We start from the raw sequence: 20,686 nt of genomic DNA, 5'->3' as shown, positions 1-20,686 counted from the left end.
AACATTTTGGAAGATGCTAAATAGCAAATAATATCAGTTACTCTAGGGTACTTATTCAGTGGTTCTTGTTACTTACAAGTTAGAAACCACAGAAAACAAAGCAGAAAGTATCTCTTCCCCTCCACACCAACTTCCCAGAAATACACATTCACTCCAGTTATGTCTCCCTCAGGTTGTGCTCTCTTCCTGTTGCTCATGAAAAGCTCATTGACAAAGGGAGCATTTTATGCTTGAAATTTGTCTACGTTGGAGTGCTAGATTCACCAGAACAACAAAAAAGACTACATTTTTACAGGAATTTATATGGAAACATACTGGAAAAGCTTCTTCATGTAAACTAGTTATTACCTCAGTAATGAAGATCAAGCTATATCTATAACTTGATGGAAATATTTTCTATATCAAAATCGTTATCATCCAAGATTGCTAAAAGTTCTTTAAAACTAACCATTTCTGTAACCTGCTCCCACCCAACATTTGCCCAGGAAACTATTATAAGTACAAGATGCAATGCATCCATACTATCATGGGTACATGAAGGATACTGAAGGGCATTTGCTGTCAACAATATAAAATAAAATAAATGCATCATTTTTATAATTTGTGGTTTGATCATCAAGGCTAAACTGACATTACAATTTATGGCACTTATCCTGTTACTCATGACTAATCTGATATAAATTTTGATGTGGGTGGTCTTAGCACATTAATAGTTTTTGCAGCACATGGGATCAATATGTCAGTGTAGTAGACATTAACAGGAACCTCACTGATTTGTATTTGCATACATAATACAGCCAGTTGTAGCAAATAGGTATTTTAAAAATTACTTGCTGCTTAACTTGTCACTGTTGACAAAAATGTTGCATCTTTAAAGCCCAAATAAGCTTGAATTGTGAGTAAAAATCTCATACCAACTTCATCATTCCAATCAAGGGTGTTGCATAATGCTGGAAGACTTATGGCCATATTTTTCTTCACATGTACCTATTTAGGATAGAGTACTTGCTGTGGGCAAATTTACTGTACCTCAATAGAATTTCATTTATTATTACAATACTCTGAGACAATCAAAAGTTGTTAAAGCCAACTATGAATGGAAATTCATTAATTTTGTCTTTTTTTTCCTGTGCTCTTTTTTGGCTAACCCTGCATCTCTCTCAATTAATTTGGGCAATAATAGTACAGTATATACATGTTGCACATGAATGATGTACAGAAGAAATTTTGGTTGTATCTTGAAAACTCAGTTGAAAGTGCAAGTGGATAACATTGCAGCAAGGGAAACAGGGCATCTAAGAGAACAAAACAAAATATCCCCTGAAGCAAACAGGTTGCAGGATCGTGAAATAAATATCACAAGTACTGAGAAGAAACTGTAAAGTTAATGTGAGTTGTAGTGATAGCAACAAGGTCAGCCAGGTGGACCTTAAAGAATGTGTTCCCTGTTTGGGGCTGTTAATTTGGTCCAATCATGGAACCCTGGCTGACAGATAAGAACAGGGATGTCAGACTTCTGGCTCTGAGAGAGCTGGGCCAGTGTCCAGGAGTCGCCATGTGTAAATAAGTGGTGATTTGGTGATGGGATGCCAGCCTCTGTCCAGGTCATTTCATGGGCAATTTTCAGTGCCAAATCAGATGCCATGGGAGAGACAGAGAGGAAATGGAAGATTGGCTTGTGAGAGAAAGGCACACATTTAGAAAAATTAGAAGAAACTGCAAAATGTGAAATTTATTGTTTTGAAAATCTACAACAATTAACACTGAAGGATTAATTGTTAATGGCAACATAGTTGACTGGCAGTATTTGCAATTTCCCTATGTTAAAAGTGTCCTTAAGCTTGAAGTTGAATTATTATTCTGTGGTTCTACTCACCACAGATTGCAACTACTGTATAAACCAGTGAAGTTTGCTTCATTGGTGAGCACTTTTAGGGACAATAATCGAGGACAAAGTTGAGTCACAAACATCGTCAGCACAGGTTTATTGAGTGTAAATGTTGTTTTAGTAACTTGAGCTTTTCGCTGAATCAACAGTGAAGGCTGTGACAATGATGTGTATGTAGACATTCAAATGACAGTGTCACACAGTAACCTTGTCAACAAAGTTAGAGCCCATGGATTAAAAAATGACATTGGCAGTCTGTTAACAAACAAAATGTTTGAGAAATGAATGATGGTGAATTTTGGTTGGTGTGAAAGAAAGCATAAAGTAGAGTTCCCAGGTGTCAAGTTGTCAAACTACTGCCATTCTTCATCTATCTTAATTATCTATATAAATCGTGAGTTGGGTATGTCAGTTGAAGCACAGTACAATGTGACAAGGATAGTGATAGATTTTAAGAGGACATAGACTAGCAAAATGGTCAAAAGCTGGTGGATGAAATTTGATGCTCAGATGTATGAAATAATATATTTTGCTTGGAAGAATGAGGAGAGGCAGAAAAGGGAGTACATGTGCATTAATTGTGAAGGTGGCAGAGGCATTGAGAAAGTAGACATTGAGTCTTGTGGAATTCTGGATTTAATAACAGGAGACATAGAGTTCAAAATAGGAAAGATGTGGATGCTTTGGAGAGGGTTCAGAGGAGGTTTACCAGGATGCTGCCTGGACTGGAGGGCTTATCTTATGAAGAGAGGTTGACTGAGCTCGGTCTCTTTTCATTGGAGAAAAGGAGGAGGAGAGGGGACCTAATTGAGGTATACAAGATAATGAGAGGCATAGATAGAGTTGATAGCCAGAGACTATTTCCCAGGGCAGAAATGGCTAGCACGAGGGGTCATAGTTTTAAGCTGGTTGGTGGAAAGTATAGAGGGGATGTCAGAGGCAGGTTCTTTACGCAGAGAGTTGTGAGCGCATGGAATGCGTTGCCAGCAGCAGTTGTGGAAGCAAGGTCATTGGGGTCATTTAAGAGACTGCTGGACATGTATATGGTCACAGAAATTTGAGGGTGCATACATGAGGATCAGTGTTCGGCACAACATTGTAGGCTGAAGGGCCTGTTCTGTGCTGTACTGTTCTATGTTCTATATTTTGTTACTTGGATATTTTTCAACTGTTTTGAAATATAATATTGCACTGTATCATTTTTAAAGCAACAAGGCCAATTGTTGCACCATTAGGTGTGAATTGATATTGTGTTTAATTTCTGAAAATGACTTTTCCCTTATGGGACAGTGGCTCTGTCATATTTTTTCAGGCAATGTATCATCATACTTGTTCAATTACCACAACAATCAACAAAGGTTGCCGATCAAATATGTAAATAATGCCTGGAGCATTTTTCAGATGCCGCCTTGCTACAATTAATATGTTCTGCTTAATTCAACTATTTGCCATTATTAATCAGCAATATTTAAAAGTAAGTGGGACGGACTGAAGAAATATCTGATTGCCACAGCTTTTCTTCATGAGAAATGTTCACATAAGATTTGAACTAAGGAGATTTTTCAGTTCCAATTCTACCAAATATTTAAATAAAGACTTCCACTTAATGACAAATACAGCATTTTATAAAAGTGGTGCTTTTCTCAAACTTGTCATTGCTCTCGCCCCTGGGAGTGCATTAATCTGCATATTTAAAAGATTTTTAAGCTGGTATTTCAGTAGTTTAGCTTGGTGCTCTTAGGGTTATGAATTATTTTACAGCCAATCAATGTGATAATTGCTTGCTGTTTAAAAAAAATGTAGAAGCCAAGTGACTGATTTATTTCCTAATATCTCCTTGTCCTCATTTGAGAAACTCTTTTAAAAGAATCAAATGTCAAAATAATAAATCAGTCATTGCTCCTGAATGATATGCTGTTTCGTTTTTTAAGACAACTGAAATCAAAAGATTCAAAAGCATCAAACCCTTTTATTTTCTTTTATGTGCTGGTGGAATTGATAGTTCGGGATGAAAATTCATGGTGCACACATAAATTAAGAGAGGTTTAGTTTTCAAAAGCTTTAGCTATCTGATTTCCTTCAGACCATTCAAAAAAGTTACTTTGCAATCCTGTTTTTGGAGAACTGACAGCCATACACCATTTTTTGGTGATAACAATAGATAGATTATTTGCTGCCACTTACTAATCAAAAGCTATGAACTAGATGTGTGTACTCGTGATAACTAGCTATGCGGAGGAGCAAACCTGTGTGGTACTGAACAGTTCAGAGCATCAACTTGTACCTAGTGTATGCAAGCATCTATCAGAAAATTGACTGTTACTGGTCTTGAATTCCCTGGAATAAGGAGGGAAGGGAGGAAATAAGCCAAGGTTTCCATAACTGATTGCTGCTCAAGAACATCACCTATCCATCATACAAATTCAAGAACTCTTAACTGCAAGATATGTCCATCTGGACACAAGATGAGGTCAGGATCAGACAGCCTGTTTTCCCAGGACTAAATGCTGCTGATGTTTTCTTTACTTCACTGATGAAGATGAAGATGAAGATGGACCATGGACAAGCTTTGGGCAAGACAACTGCTATCTGTGAAATTGAATTTGGACAAAGAGCTATTGTTGATGGAAGGAACAGGAACAAGTTTGAAAGAGTGATAATGGGAACTGCAGATGCTGGAGAATCCAAGATAATAAAATGTGAGGCTGGATGAACACAGCAGGCCCAGCCTCCGTCAGCTTTTGTGCTCCTGAGATGCTGCTGGGCCTGCTGTGCTCATCCAGCCTCACATTTTATTAACAAGTTTGAAAGAACTGTGTTTTACCCTTCAGCATTTATTTTTGCACTATTTTAGTGTTTGGCATTTACTGTAACATTCTAGCTGCAGTTTTGTGTGTGTGTGAATGTGGAGTATGTGTGTGATTTATGTACTTCTAGATCATTGGTTCACAATAAAAATATTTACACAAACTAGTTATGACACCAGACTGCCATGGGGAAGAGATTTAGATCTTATTTGAATTTTGAATGGTCTAAGAAATTTAATATTATTGCCAACAGAAAAATTGCATTTCTATTCTTCTAAGTATTGTAAATACTTGATATTTCTCCGAACAATAAACTTGATTCTTCTGTTAAATGTACTTCATTATTTTGTCATTAGGTTTCGAATAAAACAGCTGAATATAGTGGGCTCTAGCCCTGCAAGCTGGCCTTCACGTGTAATTCAAACTCTGCAGGCTCCACCAGATGTAGCACCTGGTAATGTCACAGTGCGAACAGCAAGTGAGACCAGCTTATGGATTCGTTGGGTGGTAAGTGAAGAAACTATGTAAACACAATTAAGGAAGAAATTAATAAAATGCAGAATTACGAAATGGAGCAAGAAAACTATTGTCCACAATGATCGTTTTAAAAAAAATCACAATCTGAACAAGTCATGTCAGATTTAAGGGGTTTTTATTCATGGTGCTACACTGTCGTGGGCAGCACAATGAAGTGGGATTCCCTAGAAAACAGTGTTGGAACCACAACAGGGTTGAATTCACATCAGTTTCTTGAATTCCAGGTCTGACTGCAATTTGATGAAAATTGTAAATGTCAACAAACCAGAAGTTTAAGAGAGGAAGCAGCTCAGAAGTTACAGAATTAGTTAATTGGAATATGTGAGCGAGCATGCAGTAACACAGATTGTTTTTAATTTGTTCATGGAATGTGGACATTGCTGGGCTAGGCCAGCACTTATTATCCATCCCTAATTGCCCAGAGGGCTAAGAATCAACCACATTGCCGTGGATCTGGAGTCACATGTAGGCCAGACCAGGTAAGAATGGCAGTTTCCTTCCCTGAAGGACCTTTAGTGAATCAGATGACTTAGATTTGACAGTAGTTTGATTCTCAATTACAGATTTTTATTAAATTTAAATTCCACCATCTGCCATGATGGGATTGAAATCCAGGGCCGCAGAATATTATCTGGCTTTATGGATTAATAGCCCAATGATCATACCACTAGGACATCACCTATCCATCATACAAATATATAAGCATACGTACAAATATACATACAAACATGCAAACATAGGACTTAGAAGCAGAAGTAAGCCAGTCAGCCCTTGAAGACATACCCACCATTCAGTAAGATCATCACTGATCTAATCATCTCCACTCTACTTTTCTGCCTTAAACCCCCTTCCTCTCCTTAATCCTCAACTGTTCTGTCTCTTTAAAATTAATCTTTCTTGAGAATTCCACATACTAACAGAACTTTGAGAAAATCATTTCTCCGAATCTCAAATTGAAAAGGAGGCTCTCTTGCTCCGTAAGCTCTGTCTCTGAGTTCTAATCTCTTCCATAAGCAAAAGCATCTTTCCAGTACCCACTCTATCAAGTCCTCCCTCAATCTTATATGTTTCAATAAGGTCACCTCTCATTCTTTTAAACCCCAGTGACCCTAGTCCCCACTTTAACCTTTCTTCTTACAACCACCAGCCCAGAAATGAATAGATTGACTTCCTCTAAACAGTTTATAATTGATTATAACACGGTTATATATTTTTTCAATTAATGCGACCAAATTCTACACAGTACTCCATATGCAATATCTATAGCTGCAGTAAAACATTCCAGACCCATTGCAATAAATGACAACATTCCATTTCATCAGTTTACCTCTCTCCATCATAAGGTCAGAGTGGGGATGCTCGCTGATTTTTGCACAATGTTCAGCATCATTCACAACTGCTCAGATATTGAAACAATCTGTCCATGTGCAACAAGAGCTGAGCAACATTCTGGTTGGGCTAGTAAGTGGCAAGACACTCAAATCACAGGCAATGACATTTCCAAAAGCAGATAATGTAACCCTTGTCCCTTCACATTCAATAGTAATAATATCATTGTTACCCTGCCAATCAAAATTCTTGGGTTTACTATTGGACTGGACCAACCATGTACACCCTGTGGTTACAAGAGTTGGTTAGATGTTAGGAATTCTGCAGTAAGTCACTCACCTGTTGTCTCCCCTGTAAGTGTTCACCATCTACAAGATACAAATCAGAAGTGTGATAAAATATCTTCTTCCTGCCTAGTGCAGATCCAACAACACTACAGAAACTTAATGCATCGAGGATAAAGGAGTTTAGTTGATTGGAACCCCATACATGACCGTTATTATTCGTTCCATTCTTAACTGATACATTGCAGTAGTGTATACCATGCTGTGCAGTGACTCACCAAGCATTTTTTGATAGTCTTAGATTCTTATGACATCTACTACCTAGAAGGACAAGGGCAGCAGATGCATGGGAGCTCCACCACACACAGGTTCCCCTCCAAATCACACACCATCTTGCCTTGGAACAATATCGCCGTTCTTTCACTGCTGCCAGCTCAAAATTCTTGATCTCCCTTGCAAACAGCACCATAAGCACATCTGACTCCAAGGACTGATGGATAATAAATGCTGACTAGCAAGCAATGCCCATCTCTCATGAACAATTTTTTTAAACATTGCTGTCCTAATCACTTTCTTTACCCTGCATAATAACATTTTGTAATTTGTATACCAGGATACCTGGATTCCTGTGTGTCATCAAGTTCTGCAGTCTCTCTCCATTTAAATAGTTCACTGCATTGATATTCTTCCTACCAAAGTGGACAAGTTTACATTTACTCACTTTAAATGTCATTTGCCATTTTCGTGCCTGTATTCTTCTGTGGACTTTCCTCTCGACAACTTACTTTTCTTTCAGCCTCGGTGTCATTGTCAAATTTACCAACAATGTATTCAGTTCTTTCAGCCAATTCATTGATGCAGATTGTAAATGGTTGAAGCCAAAGCACCAAATTGTCAATTGTGCATCTGGTTGCCATTGTTAATATTTCAAAAATAAAGTTAAACAAGCCATTGAGTCTTGTTGCAAGTGATAAATGGTAGCTGAGACTTTTTTTGCTGCAGCTGCAGAAATAATAGGATCCTGTGTTGCAAGTACAATTTTGAAGAATGAAAGAGGGCCATGTGACCTATTCTGAAATCTGCTGACAGTAAACATAGATGATTCAATTACTAAAGATTGAAGGTGGCAGGTTGTTTCCTTTAAGGAGAAGATAGCGTGCAGTTGGGATGCTAAAGAATTGCTCATTAGCATTCCTAATTGCTCATTATATCTGTATGATTCATGTTTTCATGCGAATGGCAAAAGAAGAGTGCATGGAATTTGTTCACCATTCCAGTCATGATGTCAGGCATGGCATGTTGTTGACAAAAGTCCTGTGACATGTACAACATCTGTAATAATTTTATAGAAACCTCTTGAACAAGGTGAATTTTTCCTCACTTTTTTAACCCAAATAAATTGCTGTCTGAAGTCTTAGTGATCAAATTTATAAGTCATTTCCGAAGATTCAGTATGAATATATTTGATTGTTTTAATTGATTATGTATTGTGGTCTACCTGTGGGGAAAAATTCATTTTTTGGCAAGCACAAGTTCATAGTGTTATTAAGATAGCTTGAAACTAAGAGATTGCAATTGTTTCATCTTGTTATGTATTGACAAGCTAAGAAAAATTGCCTGGGACAGTATGTTAGAATTAATTATAAAAGATCCAACTTTTTAAGAACAGTCTCAATATCTGCAGTAGTAGTAGGAACTGCATTGCTGGAGAACCTGAGATAACAAGGACCCGGATGAAAACAGAGGCTAAGCAGCTTGTTGCTCCCCCATAATGGAGGCACGTCACTCAAAGATTTGTTCGATAAACCTGTTCCTGCTCCAAGTTACATAGATCACCTGAAATGAATGTTTACAAGAAAATCAGACAGGCAGAAAAGAGCATTTGGAAGGGAGCCTGCTCAATTTGCTATTTTTTTTCCCACAGTTTACTATACCCTTGTGTTATAATACAGACAAGCATTTGGGACAGGAAAATTTGTCCCAGTCTCTTCAGTCTCAAGTTTCATTGCTAATGAAAGAGAAAAACTCAACAAAGTATTTTTTTTCTTATGATGTGATTGCAGAAAAATGTCAGGTACCATAGCAGAATTGTATGCTAATCAACATGCATCTTTTGATTCAGAATGTATTTAAAACATATTTGTCCACAGCCTGTTCCAGAGTCTGAGTACAATGGTAACCCTGAATCGTTTGGATATAAAATCAAGTATTGGAGACTGGATGGTCAGGGCATGCCTGTGTCTCAGATAATTAACGATTGCCTGGAGCGAGAGATCACAATTGAAGACCTAGAGGAGTGGATTGACTATGTAGTCCAGATTCAGGCCTTTAATGCCATTGGTTCAGGACCTTGGAGCAACCAAGTCCAAGGGCGCACAAGAGAATCAGGTACTGAAACAAAAGACCATTAGGAATTTATAATGGAACAGCCATCTTTGAGCCTATTGACCTTATCATCTCTTTTTTGAAATGTATACTTTGCGGCAAATTTCAGTGTTTATTATGGTGGGGAATACCAGCATTAAGAAGTAGAATATTTCCTGCATTTTGTGAGTATTGAGCACTGCCAGGTGAGATATAGCATAGTCAGACCAAGATGAAGTTTTTCTCTCTCTGGCCCAACAGTAACCTTTAGCTCCAGCCTCGAGGCAGCACCATGTACTGCACTGCTATGATTTCCTTCACCCCTTTCTCACTGCAGCTATCTTTCTGGTCTGTTTGAGTAGTTTTGCTGTTTTTTGCCCTTAGAGCAGTATTGTATTAAACACTCAGTTTAATCTATTAATCATAAATTAGTTGTATTTAATTGGATAGAGCTGGAGGGCACTTAGTGGGATTTCCCTTGAGCACAGAGACACAAAATGAAACTTGGGCTTGGTTAAATTAGGAGGTGTACGTTTTAATGTTTTACTGTGTCAGTAAATGTTAGCCTGAGTAAGCTTTAACTCCAGCACTATCCTGCAGCAGCTGGATTTCTGGATCATAACAAAATCTGCTCACAATCTTTTTTTGTATTCTGGATTGTCGCAGCTCCGGAGACTTTTATTTGGAGGTAGGGCTAAGATTTGAAATAGTTATATTACACTGTTACCCATCATTGTCCTTTTTTCATGTGAAAATGTCATGCAAAAATTCCAGTTCATATTAATAGCATATTTTTGTTTTTCTAAAACTTGCTTTTGTTACTTTTGTTTAACCCAGACCTAGTGCTCGTAAAGCCTAGTTTTGAGGAATAATTCAGTTGCCTAGTGGCATTGAATTAATTTCAGTGAGATGGAGGCGTTCAGCCAAAAATGTTTCAGGTGCTTTGTCATTTCAGCTATGTATGCTAATTCAGATTTCTTCTACTGCTGGGCCAAGTGAGCTGTGTAACTCTTTCAAGCCAACTCGCTCAGTGGTATCATCATCACTCAGAGTTTAAAGAATATATTGAAAAACATTGAAAATACTCAAGGAATGTGAAAGGTGCTTTAAAAACAAGCACAGTTGCTTCAAAAATTGTTTCTTATTAATTGGTGTGTTGTCCCTTTTAAAATCTGAAATAGGCGAATAGTACTTGAATTTCTTATTAACATCCAGGTGTGACAGTTAATGTCCAATGCATCACCGACTCAGTTACTTATAGTGATTTTATAAATGCACAATTAATTGTTGAATATTGTCAATCATTCTCAACATGTATTTTAAAATAATGAAACAAAAGAAAGACTTGCATTTATGTAGTGTTTTTTGTAACACACTTTTTTCAAAATACTATACAGGCAATTGGGTACTTTTTTCTTGAAATGTAGTCACTGTTCTAATGAAGAAACAGCAAAGTTTGTATCTAGCAAATCCCAAAAACAGTAATGTGTCAATAGCCAGGTGAACAGTAGCCTGAACATCAGGGTAAACTATTCTGCAGTTCTTCAAGATTGTGGCATGCTATCTGTTATGTCCACCTGAGAAGGTAGTTTACGTACTCAGTTTAATCTCATCCAAAAGACAGCACCTTCAACACAGCAAGACTCCCTCAGTACCGCATTGGAGTACCAGCTCTTTTTTGAGTTCTAGCCTTGCTGTGGAATTTTCACGCCAAACCTTGTGATTCAAGGAGAGTGTAATACCAACTAAGTCATGGCTAACACATAAAAATTACATAAAATAAATTCAACTCAGCATGAAGCTACATGGATTGGATTTAGCCAACAGACGGTCGGAATCATCTGCACAGTGAGTGAACTTGCACGCTTCTTTTGAGTGATTCTTCTCACTTCCACCTGGCTCAAAATTCGAGGGAGCAGTAAATAACAAAAATATCCTAAATCCAGAATAAAATCATTGCTTTCAATGCAAACCCTAAGATAGACTTACTCTTAGTCAGTCTTCATGGTGACTACAGAATGACCAATTTAATCTATGCTGATTAATTAGAATTAGATTTATTGTCAAGTGTACTCAAATATAGAAGTACATGAGTACAGTGAAAAGTGTACAATGCTGCCATTCCCGGCACCACCTTAGGTACAAAAGCTTCAGTACAATGTAGATAAACAAAGAAACAAAGTTAAAACATTACAGTCCTTCTCAGCATAAAGTAGAAAAACGAAGAAATAAAGTTAAAAGTTATACATTACAGACTTTAAGTGCTTAGCCATCCTGGGCTTGCACTCACTACAAGAGCTCGATCTCCTCCACTTTGGCCCACTGTCCTGGCACTGGCTTGTCGTTGATGTCAGGAGACCTCAGGCTGTCTGCTGTCAACACCACGTTGGGCTCAGTGTCTGACTGTCAAAGCCCCAAATCCAGGCCCCCAGTCACTCCCGCACTCTGGACAGCTACGGGTTCGATTCCCACCTCAGGCGACTGACTGTGTGGAGTTTGTACATTCTCCCCGTGTCTGCGTGGGTTTCCTCCGGGTGCTCCGGTTTCCTCCCACAGTCCAAAGATGTGCAGATTAGGTGGACTGGCCATGCTAAATTGCCCATAGTGTTCAGGGGTGTGTGGGTTATAGGGGGATAGGTCTGGGTGGGATGCTTCAAGGGGCGGTGTGGACTTGTTAGGCCGAAGGGCCTGTTTCCACACTGTAGGGAGTCTAATCTAATCTAATCTAAATTGCAGTAGATCCCATTGGCATTAAAGAGTGGAGAACGGTATCAGAATCCTTACAATATTAGAACAGTTACATATGAGCCATCATCTGTTTGTCAGCAAAGGTGTTGATGTAAAGTGGAGTGTGACTTGAACCAAGATAAAACATGATTTTAAAGTCCAAGTTAAACACATCTAACTGCACAAGCTGTAGTAAATGAAACATTCTTTCGTATTGAAAATGTCAATACCAAAGTTAGAGCAAGAGAACTTTGGTTTATGCTTACTATTTCCTTGGAGCAGATTTCATAGGATGCTGAACGTGACCTTGGAGCCCAGGTCCTCATTCTCAAAGCTATCCATGACCCCGACAAGAAAGTGCATGGTGTGAATATTAGACAACCATAAGATCACACTTGCATGAGAAAACAGTTTTACAGTCATAACTCAACCACACATGAAGAACGGGTGTTAAGGGTTGAAAGGCTGCTGCACCGGTGAAACTTATTTAGTGTACAAGATTTTGTTTTGTTGAAACAAATAGACTGTTACATTATCTTGATATTTTTTGATAAGAGTGCTGTGGTGCCTGCACTGTTGGTGAGTAATTAGTAGTAATTGTGGTGTCTAGATAGATAAAATGAGACAAAAGGTGGAGGTCTGTTGAGTAATTAAAATACTGTGTTAGCAATACAAGGATTAGTTGTTCGTTTTGAGGTTGGAAATTCTGATTGACTTCTTCCTGTCCCAGAGCATTTATAGTATCCACCTGAGGTAATTAACTCAGCTATGAGTTAGCATGAAGGATTATTAATTAATTCAGATGGTGCCATTTTGACTTCTGCTTAGTTACATCTGTTAAATTGCTCTCAAAGAGATGTATGATAATACAATGGATGTGATAATACAGTGAATTATCTCTTCACTTCAGCGATGTGACTCTCCTAAATGGCTCAGAAAGGGTTCAATAATACCTCATGTGGGAATTATGGTGTGAGTATGTCCTATCTTGTGGTCAACAGAATGGTCTTGGGATAAAATCCAGAACAAATTTTAGCTCAGCCATGAAACGGTATTGCTACAGATTAACTATGTGTATACTCCAGGTTTTACATTCTGTTGTCAGTGTATCGACTGATTCATCTGATAAGTGTGGGTGAGTTGGCAGTGGAACTATTGAAGAACGTAAGAACTGAATCCAATACTAATCCAAGAAAAATACATTTTAAACTATTTCCATTTCAACCTGTGACAGATGCCATGCCATTTTCAGATGCTACCACTCTATTTCCACCAACCTGGAAGCTCCAAAATACATCTGTTTTTGTATTTTATAGCTTCTAGACAGATTGCTTTGATCCACCACAATTCACCTAGCATCCAGACAAGTTCACGGCAGATGCTATCTCCCTTGGCCCTACACTCATACCAAGAGCGTTTGGCATTAGAAGCTTACCTACATCATACTCCTATTTATTGACAATAGCTTTGCCTTCAGCACCATAATTCCAACCAGACTCATGTCCAAACTCTGAGACCTAGGACTCTGCTACCTGCCCCCATACACAATCCCTCCCCACCCCCAACCCCTGGGCAACTTGATCTCAACTTCCTGACCTGCAGACCACAATCCTCAACACCAGTGTCCCACAAGGCTACGTACTCAGCCTCTTACTATACTCTTTATGCACCCTGACTGTTTGGCCAAATTCAACTCCGAACTCCATTTACAAAGTTACTGATGACACCACTGTAGTGGATCAGAAGTCAAACAACGAGACAAAGTACAGCAAAGTGATAAGCAGTTTAGTGGCATAGTGTGGAGACAACAATCTCTCCCTCAATGTCAGCAAAATGAAGCACCTGGTCATCAACTTCTGGAAGTGAAGGACTTGTTCTTGTCTGTATCAATGGTGGAGGTGGTCAAGAGCTTCAAGTTTCTAGGAGTAGATATTACCAACAATCTATCCTGGTCCATCCACAATGATGCTACAGTCAAGAAAACACACCAATGTACCTAATTCTTCAGAAGGCTAAGGAAATTCAACATGTCCACAATGATTCTTACTAATTTTTATAGATACACCATAGAAAGCATCCTATCCAAATGCATCATAGCATTGTGGAGCAACTGCTCTGTCTACAGAGTTGTGAACGCAGTCAACTCAATCCCAAAAACCAACCTGTCTACCGCTGACTTCATCTGCATTTCTGACTGCATCACGAAAGCAGCCAACATAATCGAGGACCCCTCCCAGCCCAGTTGTACTCTCTTCTGCCCTTTTCCTTAAGGCCGAAGATACTGAAGTTTAAAAACTTGTACAAACAGATTCAAGAGCAGCTTCTTCCATGCTGTTATCAGACTTACAAATAAACCGCTCATTTATTAGAGTTGATCTTTCTCTGGTAGCTGTAACACTATCTTCTGTATCCTGTTCTATTACCCTGATAGAGTCATAGTTAGAGTTATACAGATGTACACCACAGAAACAGACCCTTCAGCCCAATTTGTCCCTGCCAACCAGATGTTCTAAACTAATCCACAGGTAGTTCTCCTCTAACATGATAGTTGCATTCTTGGACCTCATGCTATAGAAAATCGCGATCTAGGGAAATCGCTGAACTGTAGAAAGTTTGCGTTATCCCAACAGTACACACATCACTCGCATATTCGCATTAACAAAATATGTGTTATAGCAGAAATATCTGTAGCCCCATTTGAAAACATTGGCTCATATCCCTCTAAACCCTTCACATTTATACACCTGCCCAGAGGCCTTTTAAATGTTACAATTGTACCAGCCTCCATCACCTCCTCTGGCAGCTCATTCCTCACATGCACCACCATCTGCATGAAGACATTGTCCCTTAGGTCCCTTTTAAACCATTCCCCTCTCGCCTTAAACCTATGCCTTTTCATTCTGGACTCTCCTACTCTGGGGTAAAGACCTTAACTATTCACCCTATCCATACTGCTAATGATTTCATAAACTTTTATAAAGTCACCTCTCAGCCTTTGATGTTTCAGGGAGAATAGCCCCAAGCCTGTACAGCCTCTTCCTATAATTAAACCCTAAAACCCTGGTAAATACTTTCTTGAACCCCTTCAAGTTTCACAACATCTTTCCTCTGGCAGTGAGAGACCAGAATTGAATGTAGCATTCCAAAAGTGGCTTAACCAATATCATGTACAGTTGCAAAATAACTTCCCAACTCCTATACTCAATGCACTGACCAATAATGGCAAGCATACCAAATGTCTCCTTCACTACCCTATCTACGTGCAGTTCTCCTTTCAAGGAACTATGAACCTGCACCCAAGATCTCTGTTCATCAACATTCGCCAGAACCTTAGCATTAAGTGTATAAATTCTGCCCTGGTTTGCCTTGCCAAAATGCAGCACCTCAAATGATCTAAATTAAACTCCATCTGCCCATCTAAGGTACTGTGAGGTAACCTTCTTTGCTGTCCACAGCACCACCAATTTTGGTGTCATCTGCAAATGTATGAACCAAACCTCCTATAATCACGTCCAAATCATTTATATAAATTTCTGAAAGCAGTGGACTCAGCACTGATCTTTGTGTCACAGGCCTCTGGTCCGAAAAAGAACCCTCCCACCACCACCTTCTGTTTCCCACCTTCAAGCTAATTTTGTATCCAAATAGCTAGTTCTCCCTGTATTCCATGTAATTTAACCTCACTAAGCAGTCTACAATGTGGAATCTTGTTGAACTCCTCACTGACGTCCATTCAGCCCAAATCCAGTGCTCTGCCTTCTTCAATCATCTTTGTCACTCCTTCAAAAAACTCAATCAAGTTAATAAGTCATGATTTCCTGCACATAAAGCCATGACGACTGTTCCTAACCAGTCCTTGTCTTTCCCAGTACATGTAAATGCTATCCCTCAGAATCCTCTCCAAAGGCTTACCCACCACTGAAATCAGGTCCACCAGTCTATTATTCCCTGGCTTTTCCTTACCACCTTCCAGTCTTCCAGCACCTCACCTATGGCTGTCGATGATGCAAATATTTCAGCAAGAGACCCAGCAATAACTTCCCTAGCTTCCCACAAAGTTCTAGGGTACCTCATCAGGTCCCGGGGCTTTATCCATATTTATGCATTTTAAGAAGTCCAATACTGCCTCCTCTGTAATATGGACACTTTTCAAGATATTACTGTTTATTCCCCTAAATTCTCTAGTTTCCACATTCTTCTCCACAGCAAACATTATTGCAAAATACTTTGCCAGACTATTCAATATGTCGTCTAACTCCTGAGTGATCACTCAACAGGCACTGTTCCTATCTCTCATGCTCCCCAAATACACCTACTTCCAGACCCTGACCTGACACTGTCCCCTCCCTTTCACCTGCTGGAGACCCATTCCACCACTCCATTTCACCTCCTCCTTCCCCTGTGCATCACCATTCCTCACTGAGCCAGATCAGACCCCCACACCCACCAGATCCAACCCCTGCTGGACTGGCTCTAGTTTTTCACCCACCCTGCCACTGGCTCCAGCCATCTTTGATGTGACCATTAATTTTATCCAGTTATTACAATTGCACCCTGTAATTCAGAATATTTTTAGTATATCGCCAAGGAATTAGTTCCAACTGTTTTAGTTTGTTTTAACCATTGCAATGATTTTTCGTTTTGTTTTTTACTTCCAGTTCCATCAGCTGCACCAGTAAATATTACAGCAGAGGCTGTGAGCTCCACACAGATTCTGGTCATGTGGGGGCCAGTCCCAGATTCTGAGCAAAATGGACGGATCCTGGGATACAAGGTATGGGTATCATTACCTTAAAGACATAGATAACAAAACAAAACTGAATAACTAGTCTGTCACTCTCCCAATCACCAATGTTACAATTAGGAAACATTGCTGCTAGTGTTACTGTGCAGCCACTTAACCAATGAGCAAAGAGGAAAGGAAACTCTAAAAGAAAGTACCATATTGACTGTAAAAGGACCCATAATATCCTGATGATGTAAAATCAGGAAGCTTAAATTAGAATTCACTTCTTTAATTCTTTTAATTCTGTTACACTTTCCCAAATTTGTTGGACAAACAGCATTAAATATGGATAGATTGTAACTCATAATTCAGTATTTTGTAAAATGTGGCTGCTGTGCCAAAACAACATACCAAGTTCAGTCATTTGTTAGGAAAGGGTGAAGAATATTGGTCAAAGGCAGGTAAATGCACTTTAGGTACAGATGGCGCACAGTTGTCATGATGGCTCAGTGGTTAACACTGATGCCTCACTGAGCCAGAAACCCAGATTTGAATCGAACCTTAGGTGACTGTCAGTGCAGAGTTTGCATATTCTCCCCATCTGTGTGGATTTTCACCACATGCTCCGGTTTCCTCCCACAGTTAAAACGTGTACAAGTTAGGTGGATTGGCCATGTTAAATTGCCCTGTAATGACCAGGGAAGTATTGACTTGGTGGATTAGCCAAAGTAAATGCATGATTACAGTGATAGGGTGGGGTGGTGGCTCTGGGTGGGATGCTCCTTGGAGGGTCAATGCAGACTTTCTGCACTGTATAGGGTTTTGTGATTCTCTTTTATTCAATGAGATCAACCATGATCTTAACAGAATGCCTGAATAGCTAAGTGGAACTGAAATACCTGTTTCTGTGTTCTTAAAATACCCATGTACATTGTGGATTTAAGGAGGATTTAATACAATATTTTATTCTTATGTTGCTATCCATGCTGTATATCTACGAAATTCAGCTCATCACATTTTAACTCTGCTGCTATGTAAATATACTCCATCCAATGAGATATGGAATATATGCTTAGTGTGCAGGTTATAAATTCAACACACTTATACTAAATCTTCTTCGGCCCTCTATCTCAGATTCTTATAGGAAGCTGGCTTGCTCTACTGTTGAACTCTGCTTACCTCGTTCACTGTCTGTGTGTCATTGGATGAGATACTTTCTATGCACTGACTCGTGAAATATCCATTACCTAAATCAACTATATAAAATCATCTGGTCAGACACAATCTGAGGAAACACAAACAGAGTGAACGTTTCGAATACAGAACTGTATTGATGAAGAATTATATCGAACTCAAAACATTAACTGCTGTTCTTTCCGTAGATGCTACCAGATCCATGAGTTTCTCCAACATTTTCTGTGTTTGTCTCGGATTACCAGCAGCCGTAGTATTTTGCTTGTATTAGGTAAAATAATTTAATTCACAAACGAATGTGCTAATATGTGCTGTAGTAAATGCAGCTGGATACAAATACAATCCAATAATGTCCTATTCGTCTACTCGTTAAACAAATATTACTTTATAAGCTCATCAGTCTATTTTTAGAACAGACATTTGCAGTATTCTCTTTTGTTGAAGACCCTTCAGAATTTTTGTAACTCCGTCCCTCAAGTTAACGCCTTGCTATAAATCTTTGAGGAGGCTGCAATGTCAGCCTGGGGAAATCAAGGTCACTGTCCCTCTGTCACCCTGCTAACAGATACACTTCAAAAGAGCCTGACTCACTAATTTGTAAATCTTAAGTGAATAATAAATTATGCATTCTGATACGGGTACTAAATGTTTTTGGTTAAAATTTGTACTGTTCATCTGTTTCAAGTCTTCAGCTACAAAAAAGTTTGACTCGGTATTTTTAACCACTGTATAGTCTTATCTTCTGCCTGGAATAAAAATGTGGCTTTGTAGCAGAGTTATTTTCTTTCCTGAAGACAACATAGTATTGCTCATTACCGTTTAACTTAAAGAGTTAAAAATCATCTGAGTAGCCAAACAGAGGAGATCCTGTAAAGAGTGATAAAATGATTTATGCCCATAACTGAAATATGGGCTAAGTCATGAAAGGGAATTAAAATAATCTTTCAGCGCACTTCATTGCTTATTCTATTTATAATTGTCATGTGTGTTTTATATACCTGTCATAGAGGGTGTTGAATTGAATTGATTTATTTAACTTCATTAATTCTCAAATTGTAGATGATAATGCCAAGGCAACATTCATTGTTCACTCTTGACTCGCTCTGAGAAGGTGCTGGTGATTGACCTACTGATGTATGTCCAAGATTATGTGTGATTTAGGAAAGAAATTGAGGGTGTTAACATGTCATTACTACCATTGTCTTTCATAATGGCAATGGGACCTGAAGGGAAGTGCTTTCAAAATGATAAAAGTTAGTTTCAACCTTGCAGTCTGCAGATTTTATGTACTGCAGCCACAACATGCCAATGGTGGAATGAGTGTTAAGTGGCAGGAGAGTCAAGCAAGCTTCTCTTTCCTGGATGCTGATTTGGTATTGCTGCAGCTACTTTTGTCCAGATAAGTGGGTGATCTTTCATCACCTCCTCACATGAAATTTGGAGAACCACAGAAGAATTTTCAGTCACAATGTGAGCCACTCATCAGCGTTCCCAAATGCTGCCTCCTCGTGTAGCCACTAAGCCAACATGGAAATCAGGTTAAATTTTTCATCTGAGATTGCCCACCAGTGTTGATAATGTGGTCTTAGGGATGTTGGTGACTGCATGGTAAAGCTCTTACTATTTACATGACCAGAAAGGTTTTCTGTTAATTCAAAGGGATCTACTAATTCATTGAGGGAGACAGTAGCTTTGTGGTAATATCACTGGATTATAATCCATCCGGAATGCCAAGCTAATGTTCTAGGCACGTTTGTTCAAATCTGCCTACAGAACATGGACTTCATCAGTTCAGGAACGCAGCTCACTGCCACCTTTTCAAGGGCAACGAGGGCCAAGTAATAGCTGATGGTCAGCCACAGACACCCATGACATCCACTCCATGGCTGATGGTGAAATTTGAATTCAGTAAAATCTGGAACTAAAAGCTAACTTAATTGTGATTATTTAACCACAGTTGATTGTCCTAAAAAAAATCTGGTTCATTAATACCCCTTAGTGAAAGAAAACTGCTCTCCTTGCCTCCTGGTCGACATATAATAATATATTATGTTTTCAATATCTACAACAATATGATTGACTCTTAACTGCCCTTTGAAATGGCCTAGCAAGCCATTCTGTTCTCTAAGACTGCTACAAAGTCTTAAGAAAGAAATGAAAATGATGTGGCCACTTCATATTGTACCTTCCATTAACCTAAGCCCCAAAACTGACAATGATGAACATGTGCTTGTCAACCCTCAACATATGGAACCTTGTTCCAAAATTGGAAGGGCTACCTCTTGGACTGTGCAACAGCCTGACATAGTATACTTGTGGGATCATACCTTACAGATGATGTCCACAAGCACGAGATGGCTACACAGTGGTATACTCTTTATAGATATTTATCTTTTACTCTGGCCGTATAAATTCTCACAGCATCAGGTCAGTCATGGGCATGAAGACCTCTTGCTGACTGTTATCTACTGACTCCCCTCACCTCAACTGATGAAACAGTACTATGCTGTGTTCAGAACCACTTGGAGGAAGCACTGAATGTGGCATGGGCGCAGAATGTACTCTGGGAGGGTAACTTTAATGTCCATCATCATACCACCACTGCTAATACAGCTGACCAAATCCTAAGGGATATAGCTGTTAGTCTAGGTCCATGGCAAGTACTGTGGGAGCCAACAAAAGAAAATTCTGCTTGGACCGAGTCCTCATTGATCTACTTGTCACAAATCTATCCATCCTTAATGGAATGGACTGACATTTTGGAAACAATATCCTGTCTTCACAGTGAGGACATGCTCCATTGTCTTGTGTGGCACTCGCAGTGTACTAA

General features: G+C 39.1%; 1 protein-coding gene across 1 annotated transcript in view; it reads left to right on the top strand.

The window, feature by feature from the left end:
- The window catches only part of sdk1a (sidekick cell adhesion molecule 1a), a 752,575-nt gene that overhangs the window by 597,263 nt on the left and 134,626 nt on the right, over nt 1–20,686 (top strand). Inside the window, exons 24-26 of the mRNA XM_059653924.1 lie at nt 5,052–5,202; nt 8,996–9,233; nt 16,595–16,710. Of these exons, the coding sequence (XP_059509907.1) occupies nt 5,052–5,202; nt 8,996–9,233; nt 16,595–16,710 (505 nt within the window). The remainder of the gene's footprint in view (nt 1–5,051; nt 5,203–8,995; nt 9,234–16,594; nt 16,711–20,686) is intronic.

This window comes from Stegostoma tigrinum, chromosome 23 (genome assembly GCF_030684315.1).
Source record: "Stegostoma tigrinum isolate sSteTig4 chromosome 23, sSteTig4.hap1, whole genome shotgun sequence".
NCBI classification, from domain to species: domain Eukaryota; kingdom Metazoa; phylum Chordata; class Chondrichthyes; order Orectolobiformes; family Stegostomatidae; genus Stegostoma; species Stegostoma tigrinum.
The sequence above is the reverse complement of the archived record's forward strand: the minus strand, read 5'-3'. Positions and strand labels throughout refer to the sequence as shown.